The 23,497-nt window shown below is 41.8% G+C and overlaps 1 protein-coding gene across 2 annotated transcripts; it reads right to left on the bottom strand.

Moving 5' to 3' along the window:
* Nucleotides 1-17,191: 17,191 nt before the first annotated feature.
* Nucleotides 17,192-21,511, bottom strand: eva1a (eva-1 homolog A (C. elegans)). 2 transcript variants are annotated; one of them, XM_056413136.1, is made up of 4 exons: nt 21,432-21,511; nt 18,969-19,141; nt 18,450-18,836; nt 17,192-17,304 (listed from the first exon to the last, which is right to left on the bottom strand). In XM_056413136.1, the coding sequence occupies exons 2-4, from the start codon at nt 19,069-19,071 to the stop codon at nt 17,222-17,224; spliced, it is 573 nt and encodes a 190-aa protein (XP_056269111.1). In that variant the 5' UTR covers nt 19,072-19,141; nt 21,432-21,511; the 3' UTR covers nt 17,192-17,221. The 2 variants fall into 2 exon arrangements, with proteins under 2 accessions (XP_056269111.1, XP_056269110.1); XM_056413135.1 differs by lacking the exon at nt 17,192-17,304 and having other exon boundaries at nt 17,554-18,836.
* Nucleotides 21,512-23,497: the final 1,986 nt, after the last annotated feature.

Genomic DNA, 23,497 nt, shown 5'->3' on the forward strand with positions numbered 1-23,497 from the left:
CCAGAGCCAGTAAGCTCACCTATTGCTCTCCAGAGGGAGAGACTCAATATTGGCTCTTAGCAACAGAGCAGAGGACTCTGCCCTCCTAATGTTTTGAAAAGGGTTTCAAACACTGCTACCCCAAAAATTAGGCAACACTGCACTGGTTATTAGGTAATAGTTGTGTTCAGAGGTGTCAATGTAAACGGGGGTCCTTACCCTTTGAAGGAGAGCTGATAAAAATAGATAAGCCCTGCAGCAGGAGGTGTATCTACCGGATCTTACAACCTATTATGCAAGTATTCTAAATTGCTTTCAAAATAAATACATATACTACTCATGTATTCATTCAGGCATTATTTTGAAATGCATTCAGAAAACAGTGCAGATGTAGTGCAGGTTGAGTAGCAGCAGCTGGACCATCAGGGCTTCAGGTGAGGTCTGTGTTGAGGTGTATTACCATGGCTGACAGTGGAGACATTGTCAACCTGTTTCAATTGAATTATTATTACCGGTACGTTAAAACATTTATGTGCAGATAAGGCTACGTTTTCTTTTCTTTTTCGGGAACAGTCAGTTTGAGTGACAGTGACGTCATGACGTGAGTGAAGCAGTGTCCTGGACATGAGGGGTGAACCGTACCAGCCTGATCCAAAATTCATCTGAGTACAGCAACTTCAGCACAATAAGTTACGGTTTCAGGCAAAGTGGTACAGTCAGTAACGGTGGCTGCATTACAGCCCTACATTAAAAAAGGTACTTTGTTTTGAGTGTGTCAAAGTGTAACCCCTGTGATATGTCTCCTGGTCAATGCATCTCATGGAGCTGGGCAGGCTTGTAGTAACGTCAGTTTATTCTGTATTCAAACACAAGGGACACAGAATAGTTTGTCATCTCCTGTGGGCAACTGCGCATGCTCGGTTCTAGAAAGACGGAGTCACGTTCGTGTTAGCTAGGTTAGCTGTACTGAACACATTCATTACTGGCTAAGAAACACATATAACACAAATACGTAACTTAATGAAAACATGACGAATACAATCTAAGACAATTACTATGCAAACAAATAAAGCCAGCTCAACTTGTATTTACTTTCTGAATGAGTTAACACGATATTGCCCACAGTCCCGTTCATAGAGACGTTACCTATTGAGGAATCCCGAGTCGCTTTGGGGATCCCCCACAATCCCGTGCTGCTATTGTAAAAGGCAGATACACATTTATTATTTATTTAAAAAAAAGAAGAAGAACAATATTGGACTTCAGACTTTTTTTTTTAAAGGACATTAATCATTTTACCTCTCTAAAAGTTTCAAGAAGTTGAGAGGGTAAAAGTGTATCTGTCAAATAAATTAAGTAGTTTAGTCAGAAGACAATACACTTGTATTTATCATACATCTGCCAATCATCAAGAAGAAGTATGTGCAACAAATTAAATTATATTTTAACTCATGGTCCCTTTAAAAAAATACTGAGATAATAATATATGATAAAATATAATTAGCATCCAGTTTGGCTTTACAGCGCATACAGCTGTATACTGAACAGCAATAGATCACTGAGAAATAATAATATAATAATAATAATATAATAATAATAATAATAATAATAATATTTCTCGTTTGAATCAAATATATAATATATGAAAAATATGGGGGAAATAATTAATATCTCTCTCTGTATTGCTCAATCGCACGCACGCACGTGCACTAACGTCAATGCCATGGAAACCGGACCGAGGCTATAAAAAGGCCGCGGACGTTCTGATTCTTCCCTTTGCACTTTGGACTTTGACATGAGCTGAACCCCCCGTGGACTCTCCTGTGAACCCAAACCTGTGAAGGAGACTCTGAGGCTTTTGCACTTCTTGAGACTTTTTGCTGGATACAAAACTTGTTGGCGAACCGAACGACACGAGATCCGGACTACGAGAGACCCTGAGACCCTGAAAGAGGCCCTCCGACGACCGACAACCGACGAGCCCCTGCTGAACGGACTGGGCTTTGATTTGGACTATAACTGTGACGGTAAGACCCATTTTACATTTAATTTAGCATTTATATTATTAATGTGTCCCCTTAAATCCATAAAAGTGTTCTTAGTTTAGAAATCAGTGAAACTGTTTGAGTTTTAAGGTTTAAAATGTTGTCTGGCAATGAGGGGAAAACGATGTTTTGTGAAAAGTGAGCCTCAGTCGATGATTCGTCGTGTAAAAAAATATTTGAGCTGCAGACTGTCTTGAAAATTTCTGAAGATGTGCGGAGTGTGTTGACAATTAGTGTAGGGCAGCGAAACCCCTATGATTGTGGATTTAAGGCATCAAAACGTAGAAGTTTAACTTGGCAATTACAGAAAAAAGATGGCGCCTCGAACGTTTTTATAGAATTTTCAAGTAAAATTTGCAAAGTGCATTTATTTTGTTCGATGTGAAGCGCTGGGGCCTCCGCGGTCACGTGACCTGCATGCACGTGACCCTGAGTTGCTCTGTTGTTCCCGTTGAAACGGGACTTACTGTACACACATCTGCTCCTTTACTTTAGCATATTAAAGTGATTTATTTGACATTTAACATTGAAATGCACTGTGCTCGTTGTTGCGGTGCTTTGCTTTCGGGGGGACAAGAGAGCGATCTGTTCAGTAGCGTTAACTGATGGGAGCGCAGAGCGCGCGCTGCCTTCAGCACCTCGTGAACGGGAGAATAATGAGTTATAAAGCAAAGAGGTGACTGTGTCGCCATGTTTCACTGTGCGTCATGACGCGCGTGGTTTAATGTATATTAAATACGTTCACGCCGTTTATCGCGAACCATTTATTATAATAATTAATAATACACATTGTATTTATAAGGCGCCTTTCAAGGCACTCGAGGTTGCCGTACAACACATTAAAACAGTTACAGTTAAGACAACCGGAGATTGTCTTATTCATCTTTTTATTCACAAACACCAACGTCCTGAATAAATGTCTTTGCCGAGAGCTCAACTGTCGCTTAATTGACCACCAAAAGCTGTGAAAGGCCCCCAAACTTTATGAATTAATAATTATTAAATTAACTAATTCATTATGAATCCCACTTTGTTGTTTGGGGCATATGCAAATGCTGCTGACATTATCAATAACGATAATTATTATTATTATTATGATTTCCATAAAGAATACATCTTTATTATATAGTCAACATGTCCATCTTTGTGAAACATATGTTTTTAATATTTACAAAATGTATTCAAGTTTAACATGAAGTGTCACATGGAAGCAGCATTACTTGATTCTGATTCCCTCATCTGTTTAAACAGAGCTGCACGATGTTGGATGTAACTGCTAAATGTATAAAAGGCTCTTAAGCACTCTTAAGCACTCTTCTGTGGTCTGTCGTTGTTAGGATACGCTGTGGTTTTTTAATTTTCTATTATTTCTAATAATAATATATTATTGCTAAATGTAATACAGAAATATTTATTTCCTGTAACGAGAAATCCTGACGCTTTGAACCTTTCCCTCTGAACGACATCGTGCCGCTGCCTGCGCTGGACGTCATCCGGATCGCCTCAGACGACCAAGGTAATCGAGGTGAGGCTGTTATTGCATTTGTGGGTCAGGCCATGCCTGAGGGTGGTTGGGGTCGCGGTTGGTGGCGTCCCCAGGTCCCATTTGATGACGACGAGGGAGAGGAGGCCATCTCGGACAGCGAGGACTCCGGCTACGGCTCCATGTCCGAGAGGGAGGACGAAGAAGATGACCAGCCCTTCCTTCCTCCCATCCCCTTCCTTGGTGCGCCGCCCCCCTTCTTCCCCCGGCCAGAAGAGGACTCCGCCCCCTCCACCTCCGGCCTCGGCTCCTCCGTGAAGAGGACCAGGGAAGAGGACGGCGCTGGACCCTCCACCAAGAGGACCAGGGAAGAGGACTTCGGGGACGTTGCTTCCTTCCGAAGATAATGGCAGACGGATGAGGACAGCGACGAGGATTGAGGCCGACCACTCGCTCGCTGCAGGATCTTAAACCTTCATGTCTGATGAAGCCCCAGACAGCCTTCCCTCGCGTCTGGCGGGGTTGGGAATAGGTTTCATCCTGCAGCACATGCAGGTTGTGGTGCGGTCAATCCTGAAGAAGCTCCGTCCCCGTTGTGCACTTTGGAGTCCCATGGTCGGGAGGACGCAGTGCGGTCATTCTGCCTTTAGAACAGCAGCTCACCTGATGACATCATCACATCAGCTGCTCTTGCTCTTGAGTTTACTCGGGCTCTTCCCTGTGAAGCATTTTTACCATCACGCCACCAAATTGTCCCAGCACAATTTTAAGGAGGCAGCATTCTGGGATATTTGTCTCCCAAGTATGACAAGTCATTTAGGATGCATCACTGTTAAAGTGGGCGGAGTCACATCCGGGCTCGGATGTGACTCCGCCCACTTTGGCTCTATGGGAACTTCAGAATTGGAACAACTTGACAGACTTAAGATGTTTCACAAGTTCAGACAATAACTGGTTTTGAGATGAGGACCACGATCTCCGCCCTCCACTTCAGGCCTCGGATCCTCCACAAACAGAACACACTGGCAGTGGGAGGAGGACAGCGACTCGGATTGAGACCCCAAGCCTGTTCGCTGCAGGATGTTAAACCTTTATGTCTGGCGGGACTGACAAAGCCCCAGACAGCCTTCCCTCGCGTGTGGCGGGGTTGGCAATAGGTTTCATCCTGTAGGAGAGGTTTTGGTGCGGATCATCCTGAAGAAGCTCCGCCCCCAGATGTGTCCTTTGGAGTCCCAGGTACGAGAGGATGCAGTACGGTCATCCTGCAATTAGAACAGCAGCTCACCTGACGACATCATCACCTCAGATCCATTTTTATGGAGGCTTAATCTTGACAACCCGACCAGATGTGATGCCTAAACAACTCACATCTGACCTCAAGAAAATACCATTTCAAAGTTTCACCTTCCAGTTGTGTATTGTCTCCTCCGCCATTGTTCCCTGATGCTGGTGGGAAATGCATTCTGCATTCGGTAAAGTGGAGCAAGTCCCATCCGGGCATCTGGACCGTGGTTGGCTATATGGGGACTTTAGAATTGGAACAACTTGACAGACTTAAGATGTTTCTTGCGAATGAGTTTACTCCGGTTCTTCACAGTGAAATATTTTTACCATCCAACCATCAAATCGTCGGAGCACTATTTTCAGGAGGCTTAATCTTGACAAACCAACCACAGATTTGATGCCTAAAAAATTCGGTAAGTATTATTTAGACATTTTCATCTTCCAGACTTTAGCTACGTCGCCTGGACCAGAGAAACACTTACAAGCCCTCGTCTGAGCGCCGCCATGTTGGGAGTTTTCCCCGGAGAAGGAGGGTGGGTCGGTCCGTCACGTAATGATAGTTTGTTTTGTCGCTTCATTCCAAATACGGAATACGGAAATCACGAGGTATTCTCGTTTTCCGTTTGAAACCAAAACGGAATACCACCTCCGTATTTCGTTTCTGCCGTCTGAAAACAAAAACGACAGAACGGAAGTGCTTAAAATGAAAGTCAAAATAAAAGCCAGTGATACATATTCGTATTAACCTTAGAAGAATATTAATTAATCAATATAAAGAATAAATAATTAAACGGGGATATTTTGATGCAAACACATAGCAGGGTAACGTTAGAAGAATATTAATTAGTCAATATAAAGAATAAATAATTAAACCTGGATATGTTAGAGACAGTGGTGACGACGGGAAGTTTAATATTCATGTACACAGCAAGAATCACCTTCTCACTTAATCATTGCATTGTTTGATGTAACACAGTTCCAAATATAGATAAATCAAAGTAATGTTTCTGTGCAGAGTTGTTGCTGTTATATCTATATTTCCACCGCAGAGTAAACTGTTCACCTTTATACCGCTAGATGGCAGTATACCTGTTATTGATACATATGTATTTAATGCCGTTTATTTCCTCTATTTAATGTTCATGGTTAATTTCCAGCATAGTTGTATCCATCATGTCTTTACTTGTTTTATTTGGGTCATTTTGGAACTAAACATTCCCACATGGAAGAGTGAGGATATGATGACCACGAGGCAATACATATTGACAATTGAAAAATAAAGAGACAGTAGTTGATTTTATCTTATTAAGCAGCCTTCAGTTAGCACCCAGTCACAGCACCACCTTACATCAACGGTTAATGGGGACAAGTTTTTTGTTGTATGTTTATGTGTATGTGTGTGTTTATGTATGTGTATGTATATGTATGTATGTGTGTATATATATGGATATATATTAGGGCTGTGAAACGACAACAAATTTTAATCAGGTTAATCACAGGTTTCTGTGGATTAATCATGATTAATCACATATTACCGATATTCTCTGTATATTTTTGTGAGAACATAAAGATTTATGACAAAAGACGGATATATACATTTATACACAGGGGTGCACATAACTTGCTCATCAACAACAGACGTATTGGAAGCTCATTCTGCGCATGCGTTAAAAAAAATTAACTAATGAATCCTGTAATTTAATCATAACGCGTTATTTTTCGCAGCACTAATATATATATATATGATTCTTTGAAATACGTTTTTTTCGAGAAATCATAAGTTAGGGCACTTATAAGCTCGTTAGCTTCAGCCTCGACCCTTTCGGTCAACCACTTTCTTCTTTTGTTGAATTTTGATTGTTGTATATTTTGCTGATCGAAATAAACTAAATCAACATGTAACCTGTTCTGTTGTGACTTTGCAGTCAGTGTCTTACTCCTCTGACTACATCACATCATCATCAACATGTAACCTGTTCTGTTGTGACTTTGCAGTCAGTGTCTTACTCCTCTGACTACATCACATCATCATCAACATGTAACCTGTTCTGTTGTGACTCTGCAGTCTTAGTCCTCTGACTACATCACATCATCATCATGTAGTCCTCTGGTCTCCAGAAGGATGGAGCTCTGTGTTGTGTGAACATGTTTTGAGGAGTTGACTCCATGAGTTATTGTATCAGAGTGAAACATGGAGAGCAAAGCTCCTCACATCTCTAACATGTCTCACATAGTTTATAGAAGTGATTGTTAGGCGTTGTTGTCTGTGTTTAGCCGTTTGGCTATATCTCTGCATGTACATTTAGATAAGCCATATTAATTTTATTTGTACACACTTAAAGCTGATTCTGGTGGGGGGGCTTTATGAGTCCTTATACCAAGATCGGAAAGCTACAAACAAATAATTGAGAGTATTATGTAATACTAGTAGTCTTCTCATTTTTAATCTGTAATGGGAAAGGCTGGACCTGTAACACCAACTATTGATAGTGACACGGTGTGTTGACCCCCTGCCAGTGTGAGTAAGGCACTGGAAGATGGCTTGTTCAGCACCTCTGACCTAGGTAACAACCACAATATACACACACAAGATGGTTGCAGCGGTAGGCGGTGAAGCCATGATAACTCATCATTAGCCACCATTGTATCACTTGTTTCAGGCTAGAAGTCGGTCTCCCGACAGCCGGATATCACATTTGGACCCAGTGAAGACTTCCCACTGGAGGAGGACCCTTTTTGGGAACCTCGCTTGTTTATGAAGGGCAGCTTAAGGACCCTGACACCCTCAGTTTGGATGCCTATCTGACACCTATTGCTTCACTAAGAACACAGCTGATGTCTGAGCACTACAATCAAACAGCAGGAACAAACATCAATGATAAACAATCTGAGCCAACCTAGTAAATCACATAATACTAAACACCATTTTGACCTGAGCTTGTAGCAGGTATGAAGCTTCAGTGGAAGCTCAGTCAGGACGGTTCATACATCTGACATTCACTTTTCATTTGGAACAGCTCTTGGAAGGCAAAACTTTGATGATGTAAATCATGCGAGCAGATTAACTGCAGATGGAATAATCAGAGGAATTGAGATCCAGCAATACAATTCAAATACAGGAATGTAATCCTAATGCAATGCTACTACTAATTCTGAAGGCTTCCTCTTTTAGGAGAGTAGTTAACTTGTGCTTGACATAAAGAATTAGAAAATACCAAAGATTGTCTTACTTTACTAAGCTCAGGTCAAAATGGTGTTTAGTATTATGTGATTTACTAGGTTGGCTCAGATTGTTTATCATTGATGTTTGTTCCTGCTGTTTGATTGTAGTGCTCAGACATCAGCTGTGTTCTTAGTGAAGCAATAGGTGTCAGATAGGCATCCAAACTGAGGGTGTCAGGGTCCTTAAGCTGCCCTTCATAAACAAGCGAGGTTCCCAACCACATAGGGGTCCTCCTCCAGTGGGAAGTCTTCACACTGGGTCCAGATACCCGGCTGTCGGGAGACCGACTTAGCCTGAAACAAGTGATACAATGGTGGCTAATGTATTAAGTTATCATGGCTTCACCGCCCTAAACCGGCTGCTGGGGTGTACGTTTGTTACCCTGGGTCAGAGGTCGCTGAAAGCCATCTTCCAGTGCCTTACTCACACTGGCAGGGGGTCAACACACCGTGTCACTGTCAATAGTTGGTGTTACAGGTCCAGCCTTTCCCATTACAGATTAAAAATGAAATTCGTGCCAGACTTTGAAGACATAAGTGTTTATTCAAAAAGAACATATTTCTGCCTTTAAACCCCCAACATTTGAAGAAAAGAAAAAAACATCCCGTCAGTTGAACCAATTAAAAAGCACAGACAATAACAACTTAGACACAAAAAACATCAGCGTTGACAATTTCTCCTCATTGCAGTGTTATTGAATGTATTGGTCAGAACAAGATCAATCACATCAGGTATATTTGTGGTTACTCTTGTGAACATGTGTTTGCAGTGCATGTGCTACACTACCAAACTTAGCTTTTCCGTTACTACTTAATTGACTTGGAAGCTAAATAAGCACCACATCAAATTCCACTCCACTGAGGTGTGAAAGGGCGAGGGGCGTTGGCCCAACTGCTCTGGAGAAATATTACATGTTAGGGGAAAAAAGAAGAGAAAAGGATATTATGGTTAACTAATTTGGAGACCCCAAACTAGTTAACCATAATACTCTCCAAGTATTTGTTTGTAGCTTTCCGATCTTCGGCGTATAAGGACTCATAAAGCCCTCCCACCAGAATCAGCTTTAAGTGTGTACAAATAAAATTAATATGGCTTATCTAAATGTACATGCAGAGATATAGCCAAACGGCTAAACACAGACAACGCCTAACAATCACTTCTATAAACTATGTGAGACATGTTAGAGATGTGAGGAGCTTTGCTCTCCATGTTTCACTCTGATACAATAACTCATGGAGTCAACTCCTCAAAACATGTTCACACAACACAGAGCTCCATCCTTCTGGAGACCAGAGGACTACATGATGATGATGTGATGTAGTCAGAGGGCTAAGACTGCAGAGTCACAACAGAACAGGTTACATCAGAATCAGAATCAGAATCAGAAACAGGTTTATTGCCAAAGAATGAATGTTTTCACAAACAAACGAGGAATTTTTTTTGGTGGAAGGTGCAACATTTGGACATGACAAACAACAATCAACGCAAGGAGGGAGGAGGAGTGGGAGGAAGAGGGAGGAGGAAGAGGAAGGAGCGGAAGAAGGAGGAGAGAGGAAGGTGGAAGAAGAGGTAGTCCTGGGGTGACAGTCAGTCAGTCCCGGGTCCATTGATGAGCGACCGCCGTCGAAAAGCTATTGGTGTGGCGGGAGGTCGTGGTCATGATGGACGCAGCCTCCTCCCGAGGGAGGGACTCGAACAGGAGTGTCCAGGGTGGAGGGTCGGCGACAATCTTTCTGGCCCGCTTCAGTGACCTGGAAGTGAACAGGACCTGAGGGAAGGCAGATTGCAGCCGATAACCTCTCGGCCGAGCGGATGATGCTCTGCAGCCTGCGCTTGTCTTTGGCTGTGGCTGCAGGGTGCCAGACGGTGATGGAGGAGCAGATGATGGACTCAACGATGGCCGTGTAGAACTGTACCATCATCTTCCCTGGCAGGTTGAATTTCCTCAGCTGCCTCAGGAAGAACATCCTCTGCTGGGCCTTCTTGGAGATGGAGCCGATGTTCAGCTCCCACTTGAGGTCCTGGGAGATGATGGAGCCCATGTTGATGATGATGTGATGTAGTCAGAGGGCTAAGACTGCAGAGTCACAACAGAACAGGTTACATGTTGATGATGATTTAGTTTATTTCGATCAGCAAAATATAGAACAATCAAAATTCAACAAAAGAAGAAAGTGGCTGACGGAAAGGGTCGAGGCTGAAGCTAACGAGCTTATAAGTGCCCTAACCTATGATTTCTCGAAAAAACGTATTTCAAAGAATCATATATATATTAGTGCTGTGAAAAATAACGCGTTATGATTAAATTACAGGATTCATTAGTTAATTTTTTTTAACGCATGCGCAGAATGAGCTTCCAATACGTCTGTTGTTGATGAGCAAGTTATGTGCACCCCTGTGTATAAATGTATATATCCGTCTTTTCATAAATCTTTATGTTCTCACAAAAATATACAGAGAATATCGGTAATATGTGATTCATCATGATTAATCCACAGAAACCTGTGATTAACCTGATTAAAATGTGTAATTGTTTCACAGCCCTAATATATATATATATACATATATATATATACATACACGTATATATACATACATATACACACACATACATACACACACACATACATATAAACATAAAACAAAAAACTTGTCCCCATTAACCGTTGATGTAAGGTGGTGCTGTGACTGGGTGCTAACTGAAGGCTGCTTAATAAGATAAAATCAACTACTGTCTCTTTATTTTTCAATTGTCAATATGTATTGCCTCGTGGTCATCATATCCTCACTCTTCCATGTAGGAATGTTTCGTTCCAAAATGACCCAAATAAAACAAGTAAAGACATGATGGATACAACTATGCTGGAAATTAACCATGAACATTAAATATGAGGAAATAAACAGCATTAAATACATATGTATCAATAACAGGTATACTGCCATCTAGCGGTATAAAGGTGAACCGTTTACTCTGCGGTGGAAATATAAATATAATAACGGCAACAACTCTGCACAGAAACATTACTTTGATTAATCTCTATTAGGAACTGTGTTGCATCAAACAATGCAACGATTAAGTGAGAAGGTGATTCTTGCTGTGTTCATGAATATTAAACTTCCCGTCGTCACCACTGTCGCTAACATATCCAGGTTTAATTATTTATTCTTTATATTAATTAATATTCTTCTAACGTTACCCTGCTATGTGTTTGCATCGTTAAAATAGCCCCGTTTAATTATTTATTCTTTATATTGATTAATTAATATTCTTCTAAGGTTGATACGAATATGTATCACTGGCTTTTATTTTGACTTTCATTTTAAGCACTTCCGTTCTGTCGTTTTTGGTTTCAGACGGCAGAAACGAAATACGGAGGTGGTTTTCCGTTTTTGGTTTCAAACGGAAAACGAAAAAACCACGTGATTTCCGTATTCCGTATTTGGAATGAAACGAAAAAACAAACTAACATGACCTACACGGACCGTCGTCTCCTTGTGGGTTGCGGTCCTCGTGGTTCAAGAAGAGCAGTGCGGATTCCGTCCCGGTTGTGAAACAGTGGACCAGCTCTTTACCCTCGCAAGACTGCTGGAGGGGTCCTGGGAGTTTGCCCAACCAGTCTACATGTGTTTTGTGGACTTGGACAAGGCTTTCTCCTGGGTTCCTCTGGGGCTTTTGTGTGGGGTGTTGCGAGAGTTTGGGGTGCCGGGCTGTCGGGTCTCTGTGCGACTGCAGTATGAGCTGTGTTTGTATTCTCTGCATTAAATCAGATATGTTCCCGGCATTCATTTGACTCTCTCTGGTTATTTTTAGAGTTAGGTGAAGGTGGCTGAACCAGACAGATGTGTAATAAAAACTACTAACGTGAAGAAAAGTCTCCAAGTCTCTTTTACCCAGGTTAAGGACCAGATGACTAGATGAGGAGGACCAGAGGACCAAATGAGGACCAGATGAGGAGGATGGAGGACCAGCTGGACAGCGGCGGTGGTCTTTCTTTCAGTGGGCTGAGTAAGTAATCCCTCTCCAAGACTACAGAAGTAGTACGATTCCATCAACGGAGGCCAGATTCAACACAACACTGTCGAGTTCAAAAGTATTCATCTCTTGTGTTTGTGTCTCACAGGCAGGACTCCACTGGGCTTTTGTCTCACTCTTGGGGAAGCTGAGGGTGGGCGTCAACCATCCCGATGCCCAGACCCCCAGCAGACCTCTGAACCCCTCTCAGCACCCCAGAGAGTCCAAGACCCAGTGAATAAGGTCCTAGCTGCCCCCCCACCCCGACACCACCCGCCAGCCAGGAGGACGAGGAGGGTCCCGTCCCCACCAGCACAGAGGACGTAGTTTGTTTCCATCTGCTTCTTCTGTGCTGACGGGTTCGGGAAGCTCCTCACACACACAGGAAGCTGTCATCCAGACAGGAAGCTGTCATCCGCTGTTTGCATCATCTGCTGACAAGAAATCAAGGAGGAGACTGACGCTTCAGGCTGAACGAGAAATAATCATCTAAAAGCTTTCAAATGTCATTTGTCGCATAAAATCCTGTATGTACAGTATTGTTTCTGTTTATTTCCTGAGTAGCACAATTATATACATGTTCAACAAACCTTCTCAATGTCTTTCTTTATATTGTATCATTTTTCTGATCGTTGATATCTGACAATGTATAACACTTTATATATAAATATTCTCCCTTTTTGATTTCCATTTGACTCAAAGGCCTTATTGTTATTACTGTTCATTATTATATACTGTTGATAAAAATTCAATGGAGAAACGGCCAGCAACGTGCAGTATGATTGTTCCCAATTTTATTCAAATATACTCATAAACAATTGTTATCTTTACTGATCGCGTACCAGAACATAAAGTAATTTATGCATCATTATAGACAGATGTAGGTGCAAGGGAACAAAACATGCCTGTAATATAAGGGGGGAAACAGGGAATTTAATTAAATAATATCATTATCATTTGTATAACACTGCGGGTGCTTATTTCAAAATGATCATAGAGAACTTACCAACACTGAAGAGGCACTGACGATAACAAAATAAAGAACCCTATTGAAAATAACTACAAAGGTATATTTGTGTTTTTACTTTGCAACAAACAGGTCCGGCTCAGAGTATTGTCAGGTACATACTGTTGGCCTGAAGAGATCAATGAAACATTCGAGATATCACATATCAAAAAGGAAATTATGAAATGACAAGGGTACCTCATAACTGGGAACCATCCTGGAACCATTAGGTGCATGGTGGTGGAGAACAGGGTCCTCACGGTCGAGCACTTTCAGTTAGAGACGGATCCAGATCCTCTCCAGGAGCTCCTTCCTCCCAGCTGCCATCTCACTCTACAAACAGTCCAACATTTTTTACAAAAATCAACCGAAATGCAACTGGTGAAAATCACTTTCCTGCTTCGAATCACTGTTTTCAGTTCAGATTTGAAGTAACTGACTTTGTTGTTAATAAACTTTTTGCTCAAGCTAAGTGTTGCATCACTGTTCAAATAGACCCTCCCATTCTGTTGGACCACTATTAAAAAAATTATCAATGGTGAGAGACAAATAACTGATTCAGTTGGAATTGTGCCATGAATTGCACATAATGTTTCGCAAATTAACACATAAAAAAAAAATCAAATCATTTTGTCATACGACCAATGGATTTCTATGACTTTTCCATGACTTTAAACCAAGTTTTCATGATCAAACAATTTGTGAAATCTCAGTGTATACATGAAAAAGTGAGAACATTTAGTATTTAAACATACAATGCTAATTCCAAAGCATAAAGTATACCATAAACCAGCGGTCCCCAACCTTTTTTGAGCCACGGACCGGTTCCGTGTCAGAAATTATTTTCACGGACCGGCAATATAAATGACGTAATAAATATGACGTCATACAATTATACGAAGGGCATAAAGTGCCAAAACTACAACTCATCATTACGCCGAATTAGTATGAGCCGTGCGCTTGTTGACCTGCAACGAGCCGCTAATGGAGACGGCGACACAGACGTGTGTTTGGTCCGCTGCTCCTAACCGAGTTCTGGTCGCTGTCATTAGAACACCGGCAGAGTTGTTGTGTGAAATGTCCCTTAAGGCCACCGTCATTTGCATCTCTAACACATTTTCTTCCAGCTCGGACGGGCTCGATTCACCAGGTGGGTTTATTTACAAATGGGTTGCAGGTCTATTCTATTGCAGTCGGGTCTTTTGTGGTTGGAGTACCGCTCAAACTCTTTTAAAAGCCTCTTCCACCCGGTCAACGTCTGAAACATGTAGAATATTCCGCTGTTCACTCGCCCACACACTGCAGAGCTTCTCGGAGCCTGTGAGCCACTTTGAAAGTGGCGAACGAACCCCTTCCCCGCCTGTGACGGGCTTTGTAGCGTCGGCGTCGGTCTTAAAGTTCGTTGAGAATAGCCTTATAATTATATCCTCGACCAAATCGATATCTTCTCCTCCTTCCGCCATTGTGGGTTGAACAAACAGCTTAGTAGTACGCGAATTAATTCGTTTATCAAATTCAGTTTCCTAGTTCTGAAGTTCTGCATATACCTGCCCATAGGCCCCGCCTCTCAATATTGGTAATCCAATCAAAAGACCTGCAGCACTACGCCTGCTCGCTGCTCCTGTGCCGGTTCCGGGGCCTTCTCGAAGGCCTAGAGGAGCCAACTCTAAAGCTGATTGGTTGACACAACATTTTCATTTCCATTCACTTTAAGCTACCAGCGCCCGCAATGTTTATTCTGAAGGAATAAGAGCAGATTTTAGCCCCCTGGCAACACACGATGGCTGAATATGATTGGATAAAAGATCTAACATAAAGACCAGCCCTCCAAATCTCAACCTAGGGCTGGAAGCAGTGCAACCAAGAGGAACGCTATGAAATGAAGAGTATAACTCTTATTCTGGGGAATAATTGAATGCATATTTGTGGGAACATTTATTTAAAAAAAATATATACATTCTGATGATGTTTAGGCCAGCAGAGAAGGCCTTGCTGGCCCTGACGTCCCACCACTGGTAATCTTTGCTATCCGGACTCCTCCTGGCAACTGAGGGGAAATAGTTTATTCCAACTTCTTATTTTTTGTGATTTCCCACGTGGTATCAAGCCCCCGAATGTCCTCTTCAGAGGACAGCAACTCAAATGTGTCAAAGAAGAGATGCAAACCCAACATGTCCACCAGAGGACACTCAGTAACGGGCTGGGTCTCAGGAGGATATTGGAGCTTTTACCTGCAGGAGAACAGAATGGGACACAATCTGACTTCACTAAAATAATAGAACATATATTTTATTAAGATGCTCAAAATTATTAATTTGAGAGACTTAAACTCTAATTAACGACCACGAATAAAACTCCAAAGTAGACATGTTGCAAAAAGTAATATTTTCTTTTTCATGAATCTAAATGAATGTGTATACAATCCCGACACTCATTTTATTTAGTGGACTTGGCACCACATTATAGGGCAGGAGGCACATTTCTGCACAACTTTGTTGAACTATGTAAAATCCTGAAAATTAAAGTGACTAAATTGATTTTTAAAGAAGAATATGGGGGTTCATAAATTACAAAATAAAGCAAAATTGCTGAGCTTTCAGTTATTCTTAATGAGGAATACTTAATGAATACAACGTGGATAATGGCGGTGCATATCGTAATTTATTTTGGTTTCGTTAATTACTGAAAGAGTTAAGCCATATTCATTATATCATAGATGCTACTAAGCCTCCACATTTATTAGTGTGACTTGACACGATTGCTTTTATTTTGAATTCACTTCAATTAATCTATTAATCTTACTTCTAATTATCTGATTGGAAGTTGTCTTATTTTGTCTTTTCATTTTGAACACCAGGGGGAGTCTGATCATTCTCACAGAATATAAATGATATTCAACACAGTTATAGTGCTCACTGTGAGGAAAAGTGAGCACTATAACTGTGACTGGTTGTTAAGGGCATCTCAGGTTATAATTGTTAACATTAAATATTAATTTCAACGCCATCATTCCCTGGACATATTGTCTCTTCTGGATTTCCACCACAGTCCATAATATCTTATATATGATGACACACATGTACATGCACATGAACATTCCCAAAGACATTTAAAAACTATTGAAGAAATACGAGCCACAATATTTCATTTTAATACGGGACTTTACTTTATGTACAGACAGCCTCTTCCTTAAATTCCTGGAATTAAAAGTTTCCAGGCTAACGATCACAGGAGCCAAAAAGAAAGAAGCAGCATGACCGTCTCCGCCAAGATGACCTGCTGACCTCCGGCCTTGTGCAACTTTTTAGATTATACCTTGCATATTTTAGTGTCCTTTCTTTAAGTATTCTCTTTACTGGAGATTCAGAATCACAGCAGTAAAAGCACCAGTATGTGTCAATGTATCTTGACATGAGCAACATCTGATTCTCCAGTAACTTCTATTGTTTTTAAAGGTGCTCAATTAAAAAATTCTGATAATTTAATCTAGAGGTCACCCAACGGTTGCCGTTGTCGACCACACGGCGTCCTTGTGGAAGCGTAGAGCGCCCATCCTCCGGTTCCCACCGCAGCCCTATTGATGTTATTTTCACTGTTTCGCGTTAGCACCTCTGGATGCTAGCCGCCAGATCAGCTGTCGGCCATGTTGAGAGCCGTGTAGAGGCAATAGAAATGCCCGGAATGCTTTCATTTCGGTTCCAGTTCACGCCCCCCAAAAAAGAAATGTGAGCTGAGAAAAGTGCGACATCACCAATATTTGGACCCACACACTCACTAACAGCTGCAGCCATGTACCTTTATGTCCATAATTCTCAAAAGCACCTGTTAGAAATGTGAAAAGTTATAAAATTCCAGTGTGTGTTCTGAAGCTCCGCCGTGTCTCTATCCGCTTACTCGTTTGTTTTATTGGTGCACAAAGACGTTCTTCTTCCACATACTCCAGTGTCAACCTGTATTTAAGGACTCATATGATTTCCTTGTTGTTTACAGGATGGAGGGACTGATCCCGGCAGCACTGACAATAATAGTTTGATCTGTAAGAGTCTCCTTGGTGCAGACTGCGTTCCCCATCTGATGAGTTATGTTCATTTCATCCTTGTCTTCTTTTCTCCATTTGTTTACCTTTCACCCCCCCCCGTCCCCCGTCCATCTTCTCGTCCCTCCGACTCTCTGCCTGCCTGAGTGTCCGTCAGTAATATCTGTTGAGGCTTTGAGTGACTGTGCTGATGTCGGGTTGTCCGTTCATCCAGATCTCTCGGAGAATCCGTTCCCCACACCTCCACACACACACACACACACACACATGACACACACACACACACACACACACATGCACACATGCACACTCACACACACATACGCACACACAAACACAAACACACACACACACACACACACAAACACACAAACAAACACACACACACACACACACAAACACACAAACACACACACACACAAACACACAAACACACACACACACACACACACAAACAAACACACACACAAACACATGCACATACACACACACACACACATACACATTCACCCAATTAAAGCGCGTTCATAAACAATTATTCGCATAACCATCAATTTCCACATCACTGTATAGAATATTCTATTTTAAGATATGAGTTTGTGTGACATCAGGGAGGTAGTCTGGGAGTGAGTGTTTATAAATGTGCATAAATTAACTAGTTCTTTAACACTTCCCCTTCCAATGCGTCGATTCAATCTATTATATACATGCAAACATCTCAAACTGTTTTATTTTCCACACAGGTGTTCTGTTCTGCAATGTGATCCATTTTGGACAAACAAGTCACGGCAATACGTGAGGTCATAACCAACTATCTCTAAAAAGTATGCAGTCAATGTGGACATTGATTCCAATTGGCCAGTAGTGGAGGAACTGTGAAGATGTTTTATTTGATAAAAATACTGTATTGCAGGTAAATATCATAGCAGCTGAAAGGTTGTCTGATAATCATAGATGATAATTAATAAAGATGTGTTACTGTGTGAGCACAATCTGAATGATGAGCTGGTCGAGGTGGGGCTATAAAATCTTAACGTTCAAAGTAACTTTATCGGCAAATCAAATACAGTCAAAAACAATGTAGAGTTGTAGAAGCATGAAGTAGAAATACTCAAGTAAAGTAAAAGGACCTTAAAATGTTACTTATGATTAGTAGTTGAGTAAATATAATTTCTTTCGATCACTGTATTTGTCATTAATTAAATGCATTTAGTCGTGAAATATTGTGCTGCCAAACATTTTTAAAGTGTGGATCCTCCAGATTAACATTATATAAAACGTAAAGTATCCCTCGTGCTTCTTGTGCGCTCCACGAGGTGAAAGGATGATCCCGATACGAGGCCTCTCCATACATATACCATGTGTGTGTGTGTGTGTGTGTGTGTGTGTGTGTGTGTGTGTGTGTGTGTACCCTCAGATGACGTGAACATAGTGCCGTTCAGCAGAGCTCTCTCAAAGTGTCTGCGTCTCCGTGACGACAGGTCAGACCTTCCATCCCAGTCCTCTGATTCGCTGTCCCCAGCAGGCCCCGCCCCTCCGGTGACAACGACAGCCGCGTTGTCTGGAGAGCTGTCGACGGGCTGATGGAGGGGGCAGCTGGCATGGCGATGGTGATGATGCTTGTTCCCGCGGCGATGCTTAGGATGCTTATTGTTGCCATAGTGACAGTCTGCTCGACAGTGTATCTGGAAGACGATGGCGCAGAGGGTCACAAAGAGGCCAACGCAGACTCCGCCCACAAACACCAAGGCCGTCCTCTCGGGTTGGTCTGAGAGAACAAGAAGAAGACATGTTCACTCCTCTCACCTGTTTACTCCTCTCACCTGTTCACTCCTCTCACTTGTTCACTCCTCTCCCCTGTTCACTCCTCTGTCATAGCGATGTGGCTGATTGGACGTACCTGCAATGAAGGTGTAAGCTGCCAGTATGTTGCTAAGCAATGCCATCTCCTGGGAGACCACGGTCACCTCCATGTCTGGGGTTCCTGACGTGGGAGCGCTCATGATGTCACAGCCAGGTGATCTTCTGCTGCTCTCCTGCAGAGGTCAGTGGAGTTCATGCTTAGAGACGCCGCTGCATCGTATGAGGGGTGGAGGAGAGAGGACAGGAGGAAGAGATTATAGAGGGTTGAAAACAAGAAGAAAGAGGGATGAAAACAAGAAGAAAGAGGGATTACAAAGCATCCCTTTTCTTAAATTGAATCAATCGTAAATGCAGAGCTCAAACACCAGACTAGAACTCCCCCATATACTCTCAGAGTTACACACATCCATCCAGAACTGACACTTGTCAAGAGAAGATGAGGAAATTATAATATAATTATAGTGCGTTGGAAACTGGGACACCTTATACCTTAATCCTTATACCTAAATCTACATTGTTTCAATGTCCCACATGCCTGAGCTGCAGCCTGCAGGGTTTAGGAGAAAAGGCAACCGATAAACGAAGGAGATTTGCATTTACATGCATGTATGTCTCATCCCCACATCATGCTCATTAGCATAAAAACAACAGACCTCGGGCCTGTAATTATTTTACAAAACTAAACTAAAACAGTCTAAAAGCAATGCATCAACACAGCAATTTGAAGAGGCAACACCATGACAACAGATGTGACATTGCAGTGAAACCTAACACAACCAAACACACAAAAACCTCCGAGCAGTTCTCCAGCCACGGCCTGTCAGGGCCATTTTGTGATGTTATGTGTAAATGCTGCCGGACGTAACTCTCTCTCTCTCTCTCTCTCTCTCTCTCTCTCTCTCTCTCTCTCTCTCTCTCTCTCTCTCTCTCTCTCTCTCTCTCTCTCTCTCTCTCTCTCTCTCTCTCTCTCTCTCTCTCTCTCTCTCTCTCTCTCTCTCTCTCTCTCTCTCTCTCTCTCTCTCTCTCTCTCTCTCTCTCTCTCTCTCTCTCTCTCTCTCTCTCTCTCTCTCTCTCTCTCTCTCTCTCTCTCTCTCTCTCTCTCTCTCTCGTGTTCTTACTCTCTCGCCCTATCGTCCGGATCTGTCAATGTAGGTTACTGGGGGGGTTTTTTACAACAGAAAAACATGCCATCATAAATCATGTATACTTGGGAATATATTATCAGCATTAATCATTTCATTAAACTCGCTTTGTTTAAAACAAATGAATTTAAAAAAAGTAATTGGTACGAACAAGTACGAGCAGAGGAACGATTGACAGAAGAACATTCTGTGTCCCGACAGGCAAACCGGTGCTGAACATCGCAGTTACGTAAAGACACAAGTATGAGACACTTGGCCTGCAGCCAGCTCATCACAGCCACAGCAGCATGTTCACTCATGACGCATGGGAAGATTGTTTTTTGTTCAAATACATGTGCGGTTTTATGAAGAGATAGTAAGAAAGGAAGATTTTAAGATGGATACCACTTTTGAAATATAACACACGACTTCTCAATCTGTACTAGAACTGAAGTTTAAAAAATATAATGTGCCGGTCAAGATATAGTCAGGCCCATAACGCCGGATGGTTATGAGTACACGGATGGTTTAAAAATACAAGTTTCATTCAGCTGCCAATTTATGAGAAGAATAAACTAAAACTAATGCAGTCTAATATAAATCGTTCTGCAATAAATCATTAAGTTATAATGTTTCATTTGTATGTTACCTGTTCATCTTTATGATCCTTTTGGAGGATGTAGTTTGTGGTTTGCAGACTTATATTAGACTGCATTAATTCTAGAGAGGTGGACTAAGAAACAGAGCCAAGCTAGAATGAACCACAGAATGCATCATGTTTATTATTCAGTAATATAAACTACTGAATGCATCATGTTTATTATTCAGTAATATAAATTACTGAATGCATTTTTTTTTTTAAAGCTCTTGAAAAGGTATTTTTCTTCCTCCATATTTTTATGAACTTATCTTCCTCGTCACTTTTCCTCCATGTCTCTGTGCAGTCCGTCAACATCGTTATGTGGCACAATAGCTCTTTGTTTGTTTGACTGTATGGTTCTTAAACCTGCTTCAGCTGAGTGCTCACTGCACACCAGCACACACACACACACACACACACACACACCATCACACATTAAGTGTATTTCTCCGGAGTGTAATGCTAATGCAATGTGACGCTGGCCTTTCCCTCCGCAGCTGCACCGCTACATATCTAACCTGCAGAGACACAGCATGTACTCAGAATTAGAATATTAAACAAGAGAGAGAGAGAGAGAGAGAACTAGGGCAGGAGAAAGTAAAGATAATCCAGAGGCACAAAATAAAGTAATTCCCTCCCAACAACATGTCACCTTTGACATCGACAATAACATCAGCAGCGGCAACATGTTCAATTCTCACCTCACACACACACAAACACACTGTTTATTTACACTTACATTTCATGAACGCAAAGATCCCATCTGCAATCCATCCTCTCCTCCACTCGTCTCCTCTTCTTCCCCTCTTTTCCCTCTCTTCTCTGCTCTGGTCCTCTCCTTTCTCTGCTCTGTGCTCCTCTTTTCTCTGCTCTCTCCTCCCCCTTTTCTCTCCTCTCCTATTATCTCTTCTCTGCTCTTTGCCTTTCCCCTAAAGAAGGAAAACACACTTACAGTATAATTATGTGAGTAAATCTTGTGCGTCCTCCCCCCAGCTGTCAGATAGGCCGACGCACAAAAGCCCTCCTCTCCAATTCACTTTCTTTAGTTGATAGAAATAGGAAAGAAAGAGTCAGTCATCATCGCTCAGTTCTCCTTTCTCAGGCAGCAGGAGCGATGCTGCTCCGGCTGTTTCGCAGAGTTGAGTTTTCTGATATTCCATTCGAGTTTTCCCGGTTATTTAGGAGACAGAGGTCGTGTCCTCAGGGCAGAAATGTGACATGAAAGAGAGCGACAAGTCGGCCAAATCCCTCTCTCCTCTCCCTCCTGAATGTCTGCATCTCTCTCTCTCTCTCTCTCTCTCTCTCTCTCTCTCTCTCACACACACACACACGCACATTCACACTCACTCATGTAGTTGTAAATGCAAAATTGCTGCCTCCCTGGTCTCTTTCTTTCATGCAGAGCCCTCGACAGCAGGAGGAGAGAGAGGGATGACTGAGGGAAGGAGAGAGAGAGGGACGAGTGAGTGAAGGAGAGAGAGAGGGACAGAGTGACATAATGCCTGAAAATAAATCACATGTGACGTGTAGATTCTGAAATCTGAAAGGAAATACAACCTCCACATGTAATGCTGAAAAACCACCTGTACCTATTATGTAAATGTCCCATTATGTGTAATATCAATGCATCACATACAAAGGGTTTATAACACAAAGTTACATGTTATTTAAATAGCATTTTTCAAACCGGTGTTAAAAATATCAACTCAACGAATTAAAAAAAATAAAGAAAGAGGAATAAAATCAACAATACACAAAAAGAGTGAAACATAAAATTACAAATAAAAAGTTGCAGTGCTTATGCATTTGTATGAATAGAGGTGACACGCTGTGTTCGAAGCATGTTCACACACTCAGACGCCTGCTGCTGCTGCTGTGCTGGACATTGTAACAGTGTGTGTGTGTGTGTGTGTGTGTGTGTGTGTGTGTGTGTGTGTGTGTGTGTGTGTGCTTGACTGCATTTGAGGGAAGCATTGGAATGACGTTTCAGAGCTAAATCCACATTTTTCTAAAAATACCTTTAAACCCTTTAGTAAACTTTTATCAGCCTACCTGTCGTCCTGCAGGTTATTTTCGCAACAGGAAAAGCCTCAGGAAGATTTTATCAAAGTTATCAAAGCAAAAGCTCTCAACAAGAACAGGACACCAACATCGTAGTTGTTAAGCAGAATATGTGTGACTGCTCTTTTGAAAACTGTGTTTTGACTGAATCAACAAAACACGTGTAAAGATCATTAATGATCCGTTTACACAATATGTAATATTACTCAAAAGCATCGTGATACGGGGTGTGCTTCAGTCAATCTGAAATCTCAGCACATTTTTCCCCCACTTCTCTCAACAGACTCCATAATTACTGCCGAGAGAATATCACAAGACATCGCAGTCACTCCTCGATGGTTCTTAAGGTCTTTATTCTGCCCTGAACAGAAGACTAAGGTGGAAAACAGACATCTTTCTTTTATGGCCTCCACACTGTTAGAGAGTAACTGCGCCGCAATATAAGATACATAATACATTATCAATATTATATTACATATATTACATAATAAGGTATCTTATTAATAAGAAATAGTCCAATGTCATCTGCAAATAGTCTTCAGAATCAACCCCAAGATGTTCCCTCTTCATCCTCAGTCCTCTCCTCGTCCTACTCATTTCCATACCTCTCTTCACCTTCATCATCTGCACTCGTTCTATTCGATGTCTCTACCATCTTGTTGATCTTTCTGATATCTTGATGTCAAACAAGAGGAGTCTGAAAATATTGCAAACATTTCTAAACACCCAATGCGAGGCCACCAC

This window comes from Pseudoliparis swirei, chromosome 4, assembly GCF_029220125.1.
Source record: "Pseudoliparis swirei isolate HS2019 ecotype Mariana Trench chromosome 4, NWPU_hadal_v1, whole genome shotgun sequence".
In the NCBI taxonomy this organism is placed as follows: Eukaryota; Metazoa; Chordata; class Actinopteri; order Perciformes; family Liparidae; genus Pseudoliparis; species Pseudoliparis swirei.

Excerpts from the sequence above, each read along its gene's own strand:
- eva1a (XM_056413135.1), bottom strand. The coding sequence starts at position 19,071 with ATGAGCGCTCCCACGTCAGGAACCCCAGACATGGAGGTGACCGTGGTC. Across the intron at positions 18,837-18,968 it reads AGCTTACACCTTCATTGCAG|ACCAACCCGAGAGGACGGCC; the intron begins GTACGTCCAATC and ends TTGTTCTCTCAG.